Source organism: Zophobas morio, unplaced genomic scaffold, assembly GCF_036711695.1.
Source record: "Zophobas morio isolate AGI-343-1 ecotype UQ-CSIRO unplaced genomic scaffold, CSIRO_AGI_Zmor_V1 ptg000011l, whole genome shotgun sequence".
Taxonomy (NCBI): Eukaryota; Metazoa; Arthropoda; class Insecta; order Coleoptera; family Tenebrionidae; genus Zophobas; species Zophobas morio.
In genome coordinates this window covers 21,572,652-21,590,284 of record NW_026972116.1, presented here as the reverse complement: position 1 = coordinate 21,590,284, position 17,633 = coordinate 21,572,652, and the positions used below count along the sequence as shown (strand labels likewise).

At 35.1% G+C, this 17,633-nt stretch overlaps 2 protein-coding genes and 1 long non-coding RNA gene across 14 annotated transcripts in view; 1 reads left to right on the top strand and 2 right to left on the bottom strand.

The window, feature by feature from the left end:
• The window catches only part of LOC135127221 (histone-lysine N-methyltransferase 2C-like), a 66,457-nt gene extending 57,559 nt beyond the window's left edge, over positions 1-8,898 (bottom strand). For 7 of the 8 annotated variants that reach the window (XM_064053618.1, XM_064053619.1, XM_064053621.1 and 4 more), the window contains exons 1-6: positions 8,794-8,897; positions 7,530-8,499; positions 7,253-7,474; positions 7,085-7,195; positions 387-553; positions 149-339 (exon numbers count right to left, since the gene is read on the bottom strand). In XM_064053618.1, coding sequence (XP_063909688.1) covers positions 149-339; positions 387-553; positions 7,085-7,195; positions 7,253-7,474; positions 7,530-8,490 — 1,652 coding nt within the window. In that variant the 5' untranslated portion in view covers positions 8,491-8,499; positions 8,794-8,897. Of the gene's footprint in view, positions 1-148; positions 340-386; positions 554-7,084; positions 7,196-7,252; positions 7,475-7,529; positions 8,500-8,793 lie in introns of all 8 variants that reach the window. The other variant, XM_064053625.1, reaches the window with a different exon arrangement.
• LOC135127231 (uncharacterized) lies at positions 278-13,179 on the top strand. Of its 2 annotated transcripts, none has more exons than XR_010280181.1 (2): positions 278-367; positions 12,564-13,179. It is a non-coding gene; the product is annotated as an uncharacterized LOC135127231 (long non-coding RNA). The 2 variants fall into 2 exon arrangements; XR_010280180.1 differs by having other exon boundaries at positions 280-367; positions 12,561-13,179.
• LOC135127223 (uncharacterized) overlaps positions 10,832-17,633 on the bottom strand; it is an 83,498-nt gene continuing 76,696 nt past the window's right edge. For 3 of the 4 annotated variants that reach the window (XM_064053630.1, XM_064053629.1, XM_064053628.1), the window contains exons 5-6: positions 14,391-14,525; positions 10,832-12,673 (exon numbers count right to left, since the gene is read on the bottom strand). In XM_064053630.1, the coding sequence (XP_063909700.1) occupies positions 12,544-12,673; positions 14,391-14,525 (265 nt within the window). In that variant the 3' untranslated portion in view covers positions 10,832-12,543. Of the gene's footprint in view, positions 12,816-14,390; positions 14,526-17,633 lie in introns of all 4 variants that reach the window. The other variant, XM_064053631.1, reaches the window with a different exon arrangement.

Here is a 17,633-nt window from a genome sequence, read left to right as displayed (position 1 = left end):
ACAGACATGTCCCCTCACAAATTTGACAGCTCGACTGTCAAATCGCGGCTCGTTTTACGACGCGTTTATCTTATCAGCACTCGTCCGCATTTTTGCCGTCGTTTTACGATCGATCGAAAAGGTAAAAAACCAGTCTATTTATACTGACTTGCGACATAAGGTGCACTGCACCATCTCCCTGTGTGCATGAGCGCGGTAGGCGCGGTGGCAGAGCGGGCAGGAGAACCCCTTGTTGCGCTGCTGATAGCAGGAATCACAAACGGTGTAGTGAGCGTGCCAGCGCGAGGACAGGCCAGCACCGGGAGTCCGCGAGCCGCAGTCGCCGCAGACCCTGCAACACTGAGACGGGGATTAGCTTAAGAAAACGGTGAGTTTTGCGCTCCTACTCTGCACTTCCAGCCGTACTTGGGGATGGAGGTGACGATGGGCCGCTGACATGTCGAATGGTAGATCTTATCGCATTGTTCGCATGTCATCAGCTTGGTCTCGTCGCCGGTCATCCGACATACTTGGCAGATGCGGCATTTTCTGCACTGCCATCCGGCTCGGACGCCTGAAAATTTAGTAGAGGTTGGGACACCGACCCTTGCGACCATTCATAATCGTAAAGTACATTGTGTGGCTTTCATCACTGTGATAAGATTTTTCATTTGCGGACTTAACTACTAGGTAAATATTTCGTGGTATTTAAACGAAAACGTACAAATAATTATAATGCTAAGGTCAACATGAGTGGTTCGTTTTGTAATGTTCACTAAACAGCTTGTTTGTTGCGTAATTTGTTTACCGATTGTCAATCATTAAGTTGGCTTTTGGAGAATCACTCGCTATTGAAAACAATGGTAATTAACAGCGATATTTGAGAAGTTGAATAAACAATTCTAAGAACTCGAAAACGTCTACAAGTAAGTAAATAAAGACACTCATTGGTTTTACTATCGGAAGTCGTAAATTACTGCACGATTTTCCTATCATTAATGAGATACTGTTCACACAAATGAAAAACGATAAACAGTTTTAAGTCACGTTAAAAACCAACTTTTTTAGTCGAAAAACTTTATCTGACCTAATTATTAAATACATAAATACAACTTTTACTTTCGGATAGGCTAAAGAGATAAAGGCAAATTTTTTGCTCTCATTCTCGAAACTTGTAAGTCGCTACTATTTTTACTTTAGCTTTTTTCACCAAGTTCGACAATTTCTTATTTATAAAGGTTTTTTTCCGCAAAAAATGCATAATACTGTAATTAAAAGTGAAAACAGATTCCCAACTAACTTCAGTTCCAACACCGACAACGTCATCTCAATTGACGTCATCAAATTTGTGGGAGGGATGAATATGTAAATTCTGATCTTTTAAAAAATCGTCCTTCAGACATATTAATTGTGCCATCGTATGCAACAATTTCATGTTAATACAAAATTTTGGAATACAAAAAGCACGTTTAAAATTTATTTTCAAGAAAAATATTTAGCTGATTTGATGACAAATCTCGAGTTCTTTGATTTCTTACAAGCTGGATTTTCAACATTTTCTATTTTGATTTTTTTTACTACAAAATTCCGTTTATGAATAAAATAATAAATCTTTGTTGACAAATCTGGAAAACCGAAATATCACATTTGGTAAACATATTTTTTTAATGTTTACTATTTTTATCTCTTATATCAAACATCATACACAATTTAAAATGAACTATTACACTGACGATAGTTTTAATTAAGAGTTCAGGGTTTTTCATACCTTGTCAGGAATTAATTAAAACGTCATCGTGTGAAGTAGGTCGTTTTAATTTTTAATTTTATAATGTTAATTATCTGTCATACAGATTAAAAAATTGGTCGAAGGTTATTTCGACAGAATTTCTCTCTCCATTGATGTACAGTCCAACAAATCGCGCTTCTTTGAAAAATGATAAAATTTGCCAAAATCAGCCTTATCTTAGCAGGTACTAGCCCCGCCCACCCACCCTCTCTTTTCTTAGAGGGTGTGTCATCTGCCAAAATCAGGCTTAACTTGACAGCTAGTAGCCCCACCCTCGCTTTTCTTAGAGGATAGAAAATTTGAACATCTTTAGTTTTTAATTGGTTATGCTTTAATGGATTTATTGGTTTTGTGTTTGTTTATAATTTATAAATGTCTTATTAAATATTATTTATAAAATTAGGTTTTTTTCGTATTCTGCATTATAACGAATATTTTTTTTATTTTTTTGGTACTCCCGAAACCCCCGTACATAACGTACTGAAGAGTTAATCCGCCATTTTCCAGACACCCGGTATTGTTACCATAAAAAAATTAAGAATTCCAATTAAATTCCTACTCAAAATTATCGCACCACCCAGTTTTTTGGTATATTTTCATGGTTAATAAAATAAGGAAATTATACTACAAGTCATTGTCATTATTTATAATAAACTTTAGTAATTCTTGTGCATTGTTTGTGTAGCAAGTGTCCAAGAATTGCTGCAGAAATCTAATTACGGGCATTGATCAGTTGCGCGCCACGGTCAGAAAAATCTGTAGGTGGTCCTAATACCACCGCACAGTTGCGCGCACACTGCCTGAGAAGTTAAGGGACAGTTGTGCGCAGTAGTCAGAAAAATATACATATAATTTTACGGTTTAATACCGAAATAGTTGTTGCCTGCTGTGGTAGTTTGCGTAGGTGTTAGTCAGATTAAAATAAATAAGTACTCGGAGAAATAATTTAACTTTCACACAACTACACACGTATTTATTAATCATTAAAAACGTCATTAGAGCTTAAAATATTTTTATTGGTTAAATTTTCCACCAATAGGTTCATCCTATAAAAAATAAAACGATTGAGAAATCCAAAAACAGATCCGCTGATCTTTTTATCCCTGTAGTACTAGACTTACTATGAATGAAACTCATTGAATGTAGAGGGTTTCATGGTACCTGTAGGTAATGACTACTCGTATAATCCACTATTTGTGGGAAAGTGTGCTATGACACCTTTGGGGATTAGACCTCCCACATGGGGTAAATTAACCGTGGCGCACAAATGACCAACACCCCTAATTGCAAATCAGGTTGTTGACGCATTTTGGTAGTGATGCGATTATTTCGAACAGGAGTTTATTGTCTTATTTTATTAATATCCTTCATGGTATATGTTGGTTATTATTTTTAACATAATTATGTTGGTATTGCAACTACTTGACTCTTTATTTGACAGCTATTTCACATTACTGTCAAACTAACAAAGGAAATTGTAAGTAGTTTTTAATAAGATAAGACTGATTTTGGCTTTTTGACATTTTCGACAATTTTTCAACTATTTTCGAAAATTAGTTGAAGCTATTTTCTTGTACAATTTGATATATAGAAGTTATTTACGACTTTGTTTATTCGGAAATTCCTAGCGTTTTTCCAAAATCGCTAATTGAAATGCAGCAATTTTTACAGATGGGTATACAAATTTTGTAGACAAAAAGGTTGTTGTTATTAATTTTTATTTCACAAAATACAATTGTTCCAAGAGTGTACTTTGTAGGTTTTATATATTTATATTTTGCTTTTTTTAAACATACGTAGCCTTCTTTTCACAAACTTAAAAACTGTCCAAAACAGTAAATTTCTGTATGGAAATATAGATTTTGTAATTACACTTCACCCCCCAGACTAACAACAAATGAAAAATTCATCACAATTGAGATTGGGTTTTTTTTTTAACATAGTTTTCTTTGAACAATACGATAGTTGAACATGTTTTTAGTGTTTTGTAACGAAAAGAAGGCTACGTATATTAAGAAAACATGGACAAAATATAAGCCCCGCCCACCCACCCGATCCCAAACGTGATGATTTTTTTTTATACATCGTGAGCCCAGGGGCGGAGCTTAGTTGCAAAACCCTCATTTCTCCACAAGAAATTACCATGTGAAATATGGTTTTAAAAGGGCAAAATTTTGTAGAAAAGTATAGATTTTGCAGTTAAACTCCGCCCCTCCTTCTGATTACGAATGAAAAATTCATTACAATTGAGACAGGGGTGGGTGGGTGGGGCTTAATCTTTGGCTTTTTTTTCTTAATATACATGGTTTTCTTTCAACGATCTTGTGACAACATAAAGTCAATGTATTATTCAATAATTTTGGACTATACTGCTATTTTAAGCCGCGTAGAACAACTTGGTGTTGCCAAAATTATTTTAAAAATAAATTTCATGGCCTACTAGAGAACTTTTTTTTTCAATGATATAGAAAATGTTGTTACGAGTTGTGTTGGCACTTTCCTACTTTTTTTTTTTATTTTAACAAATATCTCGAATTTGAGCTTATAAAATTGTGCTACTTTATCTAACGTGATTTGAAATGTTGTACATTTACATAATGCCGAATTTTATTAAGTATAGAAATTATTTCTCCTATGAAACTTAATATTTTTATCTTAATTTGTTTCTTCTTGATCAATCAAGATAATGGTTATTAGCTGCAAATTTCAACCTTTTGGAACAGTTTCGTCAAAATAGCTGGGTTTATAAATTTTGCAGATACAAAACGGAAATTATTAATTTTTGTTTCACAAAATACAATTGTTTCAAGAGTGTACTTTGTAGCTTTAATATATTTATATTTTGCTTTTTTTTAACATACGTAGCCTTCTTTTCACAAACTTAAAACTTGTCCAAAATAGTAAATTTTTGTAGGGAAATATAGATTTTGTATTTTACACTTCACCCCTCGGACTAACAACGAATGAAAAATTCATCATAATTGAGATTGGTACTTTTTTTAACATAGTTTTCTTTGAACAATACGATAGTTAAACGAAAAGAAGACTACGTATATTAAGAAAACATGGACAAAATATAAGCACCGCCCACCCACCCGATCTCAAACGTGATGATTTTTTTTTATTCATCGTGAGCCCAGGGGCGGAGCTTAGTTACAAAACCGTCATTTCTTCACAAGAAATTACCATGTGAAATATTGTTTTAAAAGGGCAAAATTTTGTAGAAAAGTATGGATTCCTTCTGATTACGACTGAAAAGCTCATTACAATTGAGATAGGGGCGGGTGGGTGGGACTTAATCTTTGTTTTTTTTTTTTTCTTAATATACATAGTTTTTTTTCAACGATCTTGCGACACAAAGAACAAGAGATATTATAATAAAACACATAAAGTCAATGTATTAGTCAATAATTTTGGACTGTACTGCTAATGTAAGCCACGCAGAACAACTTGGTGTTGCCAACATTATTTTAAAAGTAAATTTCATGGCTTACTAGAGAACTTTTTTTTCGATCATAATGCAGAAAATGTTATTACGAGTTGTGTCGACTTTCCTTCGATTTTTTTTTTTAATTTTCAAAAATATCTCTAATTTGACCTTAGAAAATTGTGCTACTTTATTTAACGTGATTTGAAATGTTTTACATTTTCAAGGTGTATTGCAATGTCGAATTTTATTAAAAATAGAAATTAATTTTCCTATGAAACTTAATATTTTTATCTTAATTTGTTTTTCCTTGAACAATCAAAATAAATGTTATTAGCTGCAAATTTCGACCGTTTGCAACATGCATGCACTTAGTCATTTTCTTGGGAATATTTCCACAATTTTTTTTACTTGAAACGGAACTTATTTCCTTTCCAACAAATTATTTTTTCGAAGGTTCCTGTTTTAATATAATTTTCTTTGAACAATACGATAATTAAACATGTTTTTAGTGTCTTGTAAGGAAAAGAAGACTACGTATATTAAGAAAAAATGGACAAAATATAACGTGATAATTTTTTTTATTTATCGTGAGCCGTGGGGCGGAGCTTAGTTGCAAAACCCTCATTTCTCCACAATAAAATTATCATGTGAAATATGGTTTTAAAAGGGCAAAATTTTGTATAGAAATATGGATTTTGCAGTTAAACTCCGCCCCTCCAACTGATTACGAATGAAAAACTCATCACAATTGAGAATTTGGGGCTTAATCTTTAGTTTTTTTTTTCCTTAATATACATAGTTTTCTTTCAACGATTTTTTGGCACAACTAACAAGAGATATTATAATAAAAAGATAGAGTCAATCATTATTCAATAATTTTGGACTGTACTGCTAATGTAAGCCATGTAGAACAACTTGGTGTTGCCACCATTATTTTAAAAATAAATTTCACGGCTTACTAGACATTTATTTTCGATCATATTATAGAAAGGGTTATTACGAGTTGTGTTCACACTTTCCTTCGGTTTTCTTTTTATTTTCACAAATATCTCGAATTTGACCTTAGGAAATTGTACTACTTTATCTAATGTGATTTGAAATGTTTTACATTTTCAGGGTGCATTGCAATGGCGAATTTTATTAAATATAGAAATTAATTCTCCTATGAAACTTAATATAGTTTTCTTGGGAACATTTCCATAATTTCTTTATTTGATTTGTTGCTAAATTATTTCTTACAAAAAAAAGATTTAGGTCTTTCAAATTTTAATTAACTAGTCTATTCACAGGCACAATTTGGAAAAAATGTTACCACATATTTCAATGCACCAAGTGTCCAACGGAAGTTTTTTTTTTTTTGTTGCTTGTAATATTTAAATTCTCATTATTTATTACGAATAGCGAAGACATAAAACTCAAACAAAACTTTGGTGGTTACGTCAAAAAATCCCATCTTTTAATACATATTTATATTTCACGTAATTCTTTATACTAAGAAAAAAAAAACAACTAAGATTCGGAACACCTGGGGATTACTTAATAAAGAATATTACAGTATTATGAAATATTTGGTGGTACATCATTGCATAATTGACTTTCATCTAAAGACATGGTATGAAAAAAAAAGTGGATAGCTCTTTTGAAATTACTAAAAAACAAGTGATTCTTCTTAATTGAAAAATGATAAACAAGGGTTCAGGTGGTATCCAGCATAACTGAATGAATGTTTTCAAAAGTAGAAAAAATTGTACTCAGCCAATTAAAATTTTTCGGAACTTAAGCGGAATTTGCTTTTTGTTAGACATACAGTGACTCATTAGAAATAGTTGTAACACAATAGATAAGAAAAAATTGTGGAGACTAACAAATAATAATAGTAATAATACCTGGTAGCTGCGCCAATCCCACACATATACCGTGATAGTGTTCCCCACATGATGAACAGTACATTAGATTAGCAATATCCCCTAAAGTTTTGCATGTATAACACACAGCATCTAAAATAATAAATTCCATTAACATTTAAATGAATAAAAAAATAATAAAAATATTACTTTCACACTCCAAAGAAGCTTGTCCAATATGATTACTGCAAAATAACGTAAGCGAATTTAACACTTGGAAGGCACCAGAAGCAGTTGCACATGGAAAATGAAAAACTTTTGTACATCCCTCCACTTTACACAATATACTTGCTCCATAATGATTACAAAATGAACACTTCCTGGAAGAACTTTGTAAGACGGCGGGACCCACGTTTTCCAATGCGGAATTTTCTACACAAACAAAAAAAAAATTAGCGAACGAAAATCTCAAAACAGTCAAAAATACCATTTCTGACTACACCATTAGACCACAACGCACAGCTCCTATGTGTATAAAAATACCCCGTCGAATCGAACAAGGTCGAGACGTGGGGCTCCTCCGTGTACCCGATGATGGTTAACTCATCCACATACTCGCTAGTCAACGACGGATGCCTACATTTGTTAAAACTCTTCTGCCTCCGACACGTCACCGGCCCGCGCGGGCTCTTATCGCCTGAATCCCTCTCCGGAGTGGGAATGGTGTTACTCAGATTCTCCGGCGTATCAGGCGTAGTCCTTTGGGGGATAAAACCGTCCGGACAAAGCAATCGCATCATCTCCCCCTGCCCCAGCTGACTCCGCTCCCCTAAATTACAGAACGCGCAAACTTTCCCCGGCCACTGCTCCGGAAAATACGGTAACTCCTCGAAAACCGGCGCCGGCTTTTCCCTTTCAGCGAAAATCAGAGCCCCAGTTTCCGGATCGACTAGAGGGATTTCGTCGCCCGGTGACTGCGTAATGCACGCCAAATCGAAGTCCAGACTCTTGGGCTTCTTCCGCTGCGACAGCCCCGGCGGCTTCGGCTTCCTGATCCTGTTGGCGGCGGGTTGCCGCCGCTGCGCCGGCTTACCTGTCAGCGCCCCGGTCAACCTGGCTAGCGCGTCCGGCTCGAAGGCGCGCCTGTCCATCTCGAAGGGCCTCTTGTCCGACTCGAAGGAGCGCCTGTCCGGCTCGAAGTCGCGGCGGGGACGACCGCGGCCGCGCCGCAAGCTGCTGAACGGCTTGCCCGAGAAGCCGAAGGGCAGCGGGAAGTCGTCGTTCGGGGGCGAGGAGGCGGCGGAGGTGGCGGCGGAGCCCGACGACGGGAACTGGAAGGGCGAGGGCAGGGCGTCGTCGATCAGCTCGTCCTCCTCCTCGTCGAGGTCCGAGCCTTCGTCCAGGTCCATCAGGTCGTCTGGGTCGAGTCCCTGGGCGATTTCGTCCATCTTCAGAAACTGAAACAGGCTTATGTAAAGTTGCGTTCAAGGTTAGGCGACGGGCGGCGGCGGCGGCGCTACGGGCGCTGGAAAACGGGAAAAGCGCGCTTTTCTCGGGAAAACTGCCCCCGCCGCAGGGGCCGAAACACCCAAATCATTTCCGTGGAAATCACAATGAACCCCAGCGCCATGTCAATTGTGTACATGGAAGCGATGCCGCGGCCAAAACAAACACGACGGGAACGCGTCGGAGGAGGGCCGAATTATGGCGGGGTTTGGAGGTTGAGGCGATTTTAACATACTTTAACTTACATTAAACTAATTTTTACATGTTAAAGTTGTGTACACGGAACAACACAAAAAAATGTCACTAGCTAAAGGAAAGTGGGAGAGACCATCTCGCCGGAACGCTGGCGGACGGAGCCGAACGGACACGATTGAGGCTGCAGCCAACATAACAGGCGCAAAAATTCAAAATGGAAGGTGCACGGTTCGAAAGTTTGGTGCGAATTTTTTATTTTTTACTAGTTAATTTTTCAAAAGTGATACTAACACGGACAAATTTTAAACTTTTCATTAAAACGATTTGATTTTTAGTTCTAGTTTTAAGAACCAATGGGTTTTTTCGAAACCATCTGGCGATGCTCCAGACACCAAAGGTATATCCACAATCCTTCTTCGTAAATTATCGTTTACGTCCCTTGTGCGTTTTAAGTAGTTTTTTAGTATAACATGACTCTGCAAAAAATCGTGTTTGTCACTATACTGAGGGCGCCACTCTATTGAATTTTATGTATTCACGACTTCCTGCTTTAATATTACTTCCACACTAGTTTCAATAGTTATTTTTAAACTTTTTTTTTTGTAAATTTATTCACAAACAACTTACCGTCCTTCTAAAACACAGCCAATATCACATGCATCCCAGGAATATTTTAATTAAAAATAATTTTTTGAAGTAAACCGAACTAATATGGAATTATTAAAGATGACGTCATTAACTTGGCAGAGGGGTGGAGGCGGAATCAATAAAACGCTATGTAACATATAAATCAATATTGTCTATTATTTTACTACAGTGTCTAAAACAATTTTTTGTATAATATGTACATACAAACTTTAAATAAATTGTATATTTTAGGACATACTTTGGCTAGTCTTTCTGATAATCTTAGATGAGGCACACCTAAAGTTAAAGTAATTGGTAACCCTTGACCCCTCATGAAGTCATGTCCTGTTCTGCCCCTTTTACTTTCTCTTCTAGTGAATACTAATTTTTTATCGCCGTCTATAATTTAAAATTTTTCGATTCTCCAAGATCTATGTACTACGTTATTATGACAAATTTGATTACGAGAAAACTTCCATCAACATGTCATACACCTAGTGACCTCTGAAATTTGCCACTTCTTAGTAATGGTAATACTTTTAAAGTTTTAATTTCGCTATTTGTAGTTTCGTTACCATTATCAGTTGCACAGTCAGAAAGAGGCGGCACAAAGCAGTGCCCACTTGGATGTACGAATCATTTATGAAAGCCGTGTACTTGTAATTACCATTATTAATACGCTACAGGCGTTGAATAAATAACAATCATTAAGGCACCTGTTTTTGTCCCAGCATATAAAACTGTCAAACATTTTATTAGCTTATATTTTCAATAAATCTTTAATTATGAACAAATTACTTTCCTATTTCGTTTTCGATAAGCAAAAATTATGTTTTATATTTTCCTATCACTGAAGGAAATTACCATGCAGTTTTTTATTAATTCTTATTACTTGTATTATTTTTTAATATTTTTAAAAATAGAAAATAATTTTTTTGTGGAATTTCACTGCGACACCAACGATAAACTTCATTCATTACTGGCGAAGCAAATTTTTGGGTTGGTAGTTTCGAATTATTGGCAGCATGTCAGTTCAGTGCCCAAAATTTAAATCTGATATCAGATATGCCGTCATAAAATTTTAAATATGTCGCCAACCTGGCAAAAAAAGTGTAGGATGAAAATTTACAATTTATTGAATAAATTACATTGAAGATTGTATACATTTTTTATTTTTATTATTTAAATCAAAATTAAAGCAATCTGTTCGGCAGTTCCAAAATTACCTGTGTAATAATCAGGCCAATAAACGATCGACAAGTGGAAAGAGAACCTGCATGTTTTATTTTATGAGCTGTGACACCTTAAGAAGATCCGAAATTCGACATTCGTTACAGTAATTATCATAATGAATGGTTTGAAAACAGCAAAAAGGGTGTTTTTTGTTAATATATTATTGAAGAAGTTCTCAATCCTAGCGAAGTAAAAATTCTGACGTCAGGGAAAAGAAATAAACCGTCATACATTTAATCTATTTATTGATCAATACATTAAATTTATGTATAGAATAAAGATCAGTTATTAGCTTTAATCACTTTGTTTTACAACTTAGTTTCAAAGAATGAGCAAGTGAAATAGAGCCATTACTTTGTTAACAATTAATCTGTATAATACACGTTGAGTAAAAACATTTTATCCTAAAACTAACTTAAAGTGTAATCAGCCTCGACATATATCTCTAAATATACAATACATATCACTTTAAAATCGTCCTACAAAATACGTAAACGATTTTTATTAATTTCATTATTTGGAGATACGAATTAATTTCGTAAATGTCCAAATTAAGACTTTAATAAAAACAATCATACCACATAACAGGATATTGTATGTACAGAAAAATTGCAATGAGATGAATGAGCATGCTGCTATAACAGAAATCACAAGTTAGTACGTAAAGTAAGTAAAAACCAACCAAAAATACGTTTCTTTTCTGCTGAATGAATTTTGGCACTCAGGGACGGATAAACACAATTTTTCAGTAAAATCGTAACGAAAGCGCAGAAAGCATCTCATTGCAAATTAAAACATGACGAGTACATTGTAGAAACTATAAGTACGGGTCTAAACAATTATCACAAAAGAAATATTTACTTCTTTAATTTACTACTTGATATGTTGATCACCTAATAAAAAAATAAAATTATGTATTGTTCAAACAAATCAGTCTTAAACGTGCTCTTCTGCAGTCGGTTTCACCCGACTTCACGCTCAAATGTACAACGAAAACCGCGATGAACTAATCTCTGTCAACGAACCTCAAAGAAATAAATATTTCTTCGTGCGAAATTATAGTAAAGCACTAGTATAACATCTCAAACTTTGTACATAAAATGGAAAATAAATTACATAATATCACTGACTTAAATGTCTAAAGTGATTCAGAAGGGTTTTAAAGCACTCAGATAGGTAATGCAGGAAATAAAATAATCAAATATTGTTACAATATTTGACGAACAAACAACTCATTTATCTTAAATTATTATATTTGCATAATGGCTATACTGAGTAAGAAGCAGTTTCTAACACAAGCGATTGCAAAATAATTAGTTTTGCTTGACGTACATGAAAAGTTGTATAGTGACATGATCTACGAAAAATGCATATCAAATTTCATGTACCATCAAACTCCACATATACGTAAACACTACGTATAGATACCGATCAACATTTTCTGAATCACAGTACGTTCTGACACGTTGTCAATGTACGTTTGCGAAACGTTATTTTAAAAATTAAAACGAACCAGAATTTATTGGATCAAATTTCAAAACTGTGTATATGAGGACTAGGGCGAATTAAATCATTATTCTAGAAAGTTCAGCACGCGAATTGATTGCGCGTTTATGGGCAATAGGCCAATCTTGCTTAATCAGCATGCAGCATTTAAAATAAAAAATACATTGACAAGTGTCGCTTAAAACACGGTTTCAGTCTAATACATTGCCATTCATGACGACCAGTTACATTTCTAATAAACATGCTAACATATACACAAAACTATCATAACATAACAAATGTCGTTAAAAAATTGCGTGACGATGTCTTTGTCTATAGTCTTTTAATGCGTTTTTGCTCTTAATATAAGAAAATTTAGTGAACAAACACTAAATTGATTTTGGTTCCGCGAATGTCTAAGTAATAAATAGAAGTTAATTCTACTCATCCATGAGTCACCCTTTTTCTTCAGCAGGTAAAACGATCGAAACTGATTTCCTGGGGCCGTTCCTGTGCACTCTGTCGTAATTCGAATCCACGAGCTTTTCTTCGTCTGGAACCTGGACTAGATTCGGACTTCCCATTCTGAAAACAAAGCAACTTTATGTGAGTTTTAGTACCTTTTAACACAACTTGGGAAATTCACGCGTCTGAACTAATGTTAGGTTTCAGGTGAAACATTCAAGTTAGTCAGAATGGGGCCTGGACTAGATGCGGACTTCGCATTCTGAAAACAAAGCGAAATGAGTGTTTAGTGGGTTTTCAAAGAGCTCGGAAAATTCACGTGTCGGAACTTAATGTAGTTTCAGGTGAAAAATGAGTTAGTCATAAAGGTGGGGTAATTTTAGACTGATAGCCCTGATCTCATTTTACGCGAAAAAATTGTGGGTAGGTGAAAATCGCGAACCCCATCCAAAACAAACACGACTAATTGCTTTGTGTCTGCTTGTACGTCGTTGGAACTTTAAAAATAGGTACCTAAGAGTCATATTGTTGGGCTAGAACTAAGCACAAAGGGCGAAACTCTGTAAGAATTCAAGTTTTTGTGTTCAGTATTAAATATTTGTAATAAAATTATACAGCTTCAAAAATTTAATGATCTAAAAACCCAAACTTCTCACATCATAAATCTTTAGGTAGCTGAAAACACGTCAGATCTTTTATGTAAAGTAGCAGTGCACTGCCCTGAAAACTGTGTTACTTGTTGATGGCAATGGGCCAGTTCACAGCGGTAGTCGATTTTCTATTATATGCACCGTATTTTAAGGAGCTTTAGGCTAAATTCAGCTTCAAAAACTGTAATATCTGGGCTTCAGTCAGCGGAATTTTCAAATTTCCAATTCGCGCTAGTTCTGGAGATTTTTCAAATTTTGGGGAATTTTGTGACGGTTGGTTGACAAATGTCAGATCGAAATATCTGAGGGTTAAATTTTCATAGTGATAAATTATTCTTAACAATGTGGGGCAGCTGAAGACAATTTTGCGTCCCCCGAAATACGAGAAATCGTCCAAAGTAGTAGAATGCAGAATTTATACCCACAAAAGGAAGAAAGTTAGGTTATATTTGACATTTGTGACAGATGACGACTTTTTAAACATAGCGCGAAAGTTCCGTTCACATTCAAATCATTTCTGTTGATCGCCCCATAATTCAAATATTTAGAAGCTTAGTTTTCTGGTGTTTAGACATTCCCCAGCTGTAAATAAACCCTGATATAATTCTAACAGTAGAAAACTTTAACAGAGATATTTAAAACATTTCAGTTGTATACACACATCTCTGACGCCCTTCACCGCCACTAACAACCTAAAATTAAAATAATTATTTTCTCTACCTGAGGACAACCTTAAATACTCAACTCGTGGACTTGACACGCAGTATAAATAAAAAACCACAAAAAATTTTCGTTTCCGCACAATTTCCTCGATATAATTAGCCCCAGACCAAAACTCAGCCAAATTTAAAATAGCCCCACTACTTAGCTTAATCAAGCTCCTCGCAATCGATCGAATTTTTACAACAGCTTAGGCCGACAAGGTAAATAACCCTTAAGCAAATATTAGGAAGTTAAATTAGGAATCGCCTCGTCTGTGCGCCACTAGAGTCGAGTATTGAATTTCACGTGAGCGCGTAGGCGCTAACTTAGGATAAGTTTAAATGAGATCGTGCTCGATGGTGCTAAATTTGGTGAAGGATCCTTTGTGCTGTGCTCGTCCCGTCTGATAATTTTTTTGTCGGCTCTGTGATGAATGTCGTAATGAAGTGTGAAGTTCTGACCCAAATTTGCGTCAGAGTACCTACCTCTCAAATGACGAGGGGGGCGGCGTAGGCGTTCGTGATAAGGGGAAGCTGGCCACCTCTCGACTGGCCGCCAACGAGCGGATCGAACCGAAGGGCTGATCGGGCGACAGCTGGGCCGTAACCGGGACTAGGCCGCTGGAATTAAAAGAGATTTTTTTAATTTAAAGCAGAGGAAATTTTTTCTTTATTCCTACAAGTTTTCGTAACAAGAATATTGGATTTTGCACTTTATCCTATAGGAGATAAACCAAAAAAAAATGAAGATACATATCTCATTTTTTATTTTCCTATTTATTTAATTTGTGTAAGTTTAACTTAGAAGAAAAGTTATTGCAAAATCAAAAATCTACCAACACCGCAAAAAACCAGTTGGCAACGTTGTCATTGTCAGTTTTAGTGATTTATTCTAGTGTAAAATAATTCAAGGTTATGTTTAATTTCCTTCTCATTGCCAATAGTTTCTTCTCATTTTTAAATTTCAATCTGACAATCCGTGGCAAATTCCCAATTTTTTCAAACTGAATTGAACAAGTGGTGGATCGAAATTCTTTGAAATTACTTCAAAAACAAGAAAAGTGTCCTGAAATTTTTTCAAACTTCATAAAAACCAAAATGAAAAGGATCTCCGAAATTCTTTCAAACTACTTCAAAAACCAGCCATAAAGAGTCCCCGATATTCTTTCAAACTACTTCAAAAATCACACACAAGCGGTCCACGCGATTCTTACAAAGTACTTCAAAAACCAGACACAAGCGGTCCCCGACATTCTTTCTAATTACTTCAAAAACTAGATACAAGGGGTCTCCGAGATTCTTTTAAATTACTTCAAATACCAGACACATAGGTTTCCCGAGATTCTTTAAAACTACTTCAAAAACGAACCACAAGGGATCCCCGAGATTCTTTCAAACTACTTCAAGAACAAAATATAAGATGTCCCCAAGATTCTTTCAAATTATTTTAAAAACTAGACACAATGGGTCCCCGAAATTCTTTCAAATTACTTCAAAAACCAGACATAAAGGATCCCCGAGCTTCTTTCAAACTACTTAAAAAATTCGAAATACGAGGGGTCTTCGAGATTCTTTCAGATTAGTTTAAGTACAAATCACAAGGGATCCTAGAGATACTTTCAAACTACTTCAAAAACCAGACACAAGGGATTCCCTAGATTCTTTAAAACTAAGTACTTCAAAAATCAAACACAAAGGACCCCCTAAATTCTTTCAAATTAGTTCAAAAACCGAACACAAGGGATTCTCGAGATTCTTTTAAATTACTACAAGCACAAATCACACGGGATCTTCGAGATTCTTTCAGATTACTTGAAGCACAAATCACAAGGGATTCTGGAGATACTTTCAAACTACTTCAAAACCAGACACAAGGGATTCCCGAGATTCTTTAAAACTACACTTCAAAAACAAACCACAAGGGATCCCCGAGATTCTTTCAAACTACTTCAAAAACAAAATATAAGAGGTCCCCAAGATTCTTTCAAATTATTTTAAAAACTAGACACAATGGGTCCCCTAAATTCTTTCAAATTACTTCAAAAACCAGACATAAAGGATTCACTAGATTCTTTCAAACTACTTCAAAAATTTGAAATACGAGGGATCTTCGAGATTCTTTCAGATTACTTCACGCACAAATCACAAGGGATTCCCGAGATTCTTTAAAACTGCTTCAAAAAAGAAAACAAGGAATCCCCAAGATATTTTCAAACTACCTACTTCAAAAACCAAACACAAGAGATTTCCGAGATTCTTTAAAACTACCTACTTCAAAAACAAAACATAAGGGACCCCCAATATTCTTTCAAACTACTTCAAAAACCAGACAAAAAGGATCCCCGAGATTCTTTTAATCTGCTTCAAAAATTTGAAATACGAGGGATCTTCGAGATTCTTTCAGATTACTTCTAACACAAATCACAAGGGACCCTTGAGATACTTTCAAAATATTTCAAATACCAGACACATAGGTTTCCCGAAATCCTTTAAAACTACTTCAAAAATAAACCACAAGAGATCCCCGAGATTCTTTCAAACTACTTCAAAAACTTGAAGTACGAGGGATCTTCGAGATTCTTTCAGATTACTTCAAGCACAAATCACAAGGGATCTTCGAAATACTTTTAAACTACTTGAAAAACAAAACATAAGAGATTCCCGAGTTTCTTTAAAACTACTTGAGAAACAAAACATAAGAGGTTTCCAATTTTCTTTGAAACTACTTCAAAAATTTGAAATACGAGGAATCTTCGAGATTCTTTCAGATTACTTGAAGCACAAATCACAAGGGATCCTGGAGATACTTTTAAACTACTTCAAAAACCAGACACAAGAGATTCCTGAGATTCTTTAAAACTACTTGAAATACAAAACATAAGAGTCTCCAATTTTCTTTGAAACTACTTCAAAAACCAGACATAAAGGATCCCCGAGATTCTTTCAAACTACTTCAAAAATTCGAAATACCAGGTATCTTCGAGATTCTTTCAGATTACTTCACGCACAAATCACAAGGGATTCCAGAGATTCTTTAAAACTACTTAAAAAAAAACACAAGGAATCCCTAAGATATTTTCAAACTATGTACCTACTTCAAAAACCAAACACAAGAGATTTCCGAGATTCTTTAAAACTACTTCAAAAACAAAACATAAGGGACCCCCAATCTTTCAAACTACTTCAAAAACCAGACAAAAAGGATCCCCGAGATTCTTTCAAACTACTTCAAAAATTTGAAATACGAAGGATCTTCGAGATTCGTTCAGATTACTTCACGCTCAAATCACAAGGGATTCCAGAGATTCTTTAAAAGTACTTAAAAAAAACACAAGGAATCCTCAAGATATTTTCAAACTACCTACTTCAAAAACCAAACACAAGAGATTTCAGAGATTCTTTAAAACTACTTCAAAAACAAAACATAAGGGACCCCCAATATTCTTTAAAACTACTTCAAAAACCAGACAAAAAGGATCCCCGAGATTCTTTCAAACTACTTCAAAAATTTGAAATACGAAGGATCTTCGAGATTCTTTCAGATTACTTCACGCACAAATCACAAGGGATTCCAGAGATTCTTTAAAAGTACTTAAAAAAAAACACAAGGAATCCCCAAGATATTTTCAAACTACCTACTTCAAAAACCAAACACAAGAGATTTCCGAGATTCTTTAAAAGTACCTACTTCAAAAACAAAAGAAAAAGGACCCCCAATATTCTTTAAAA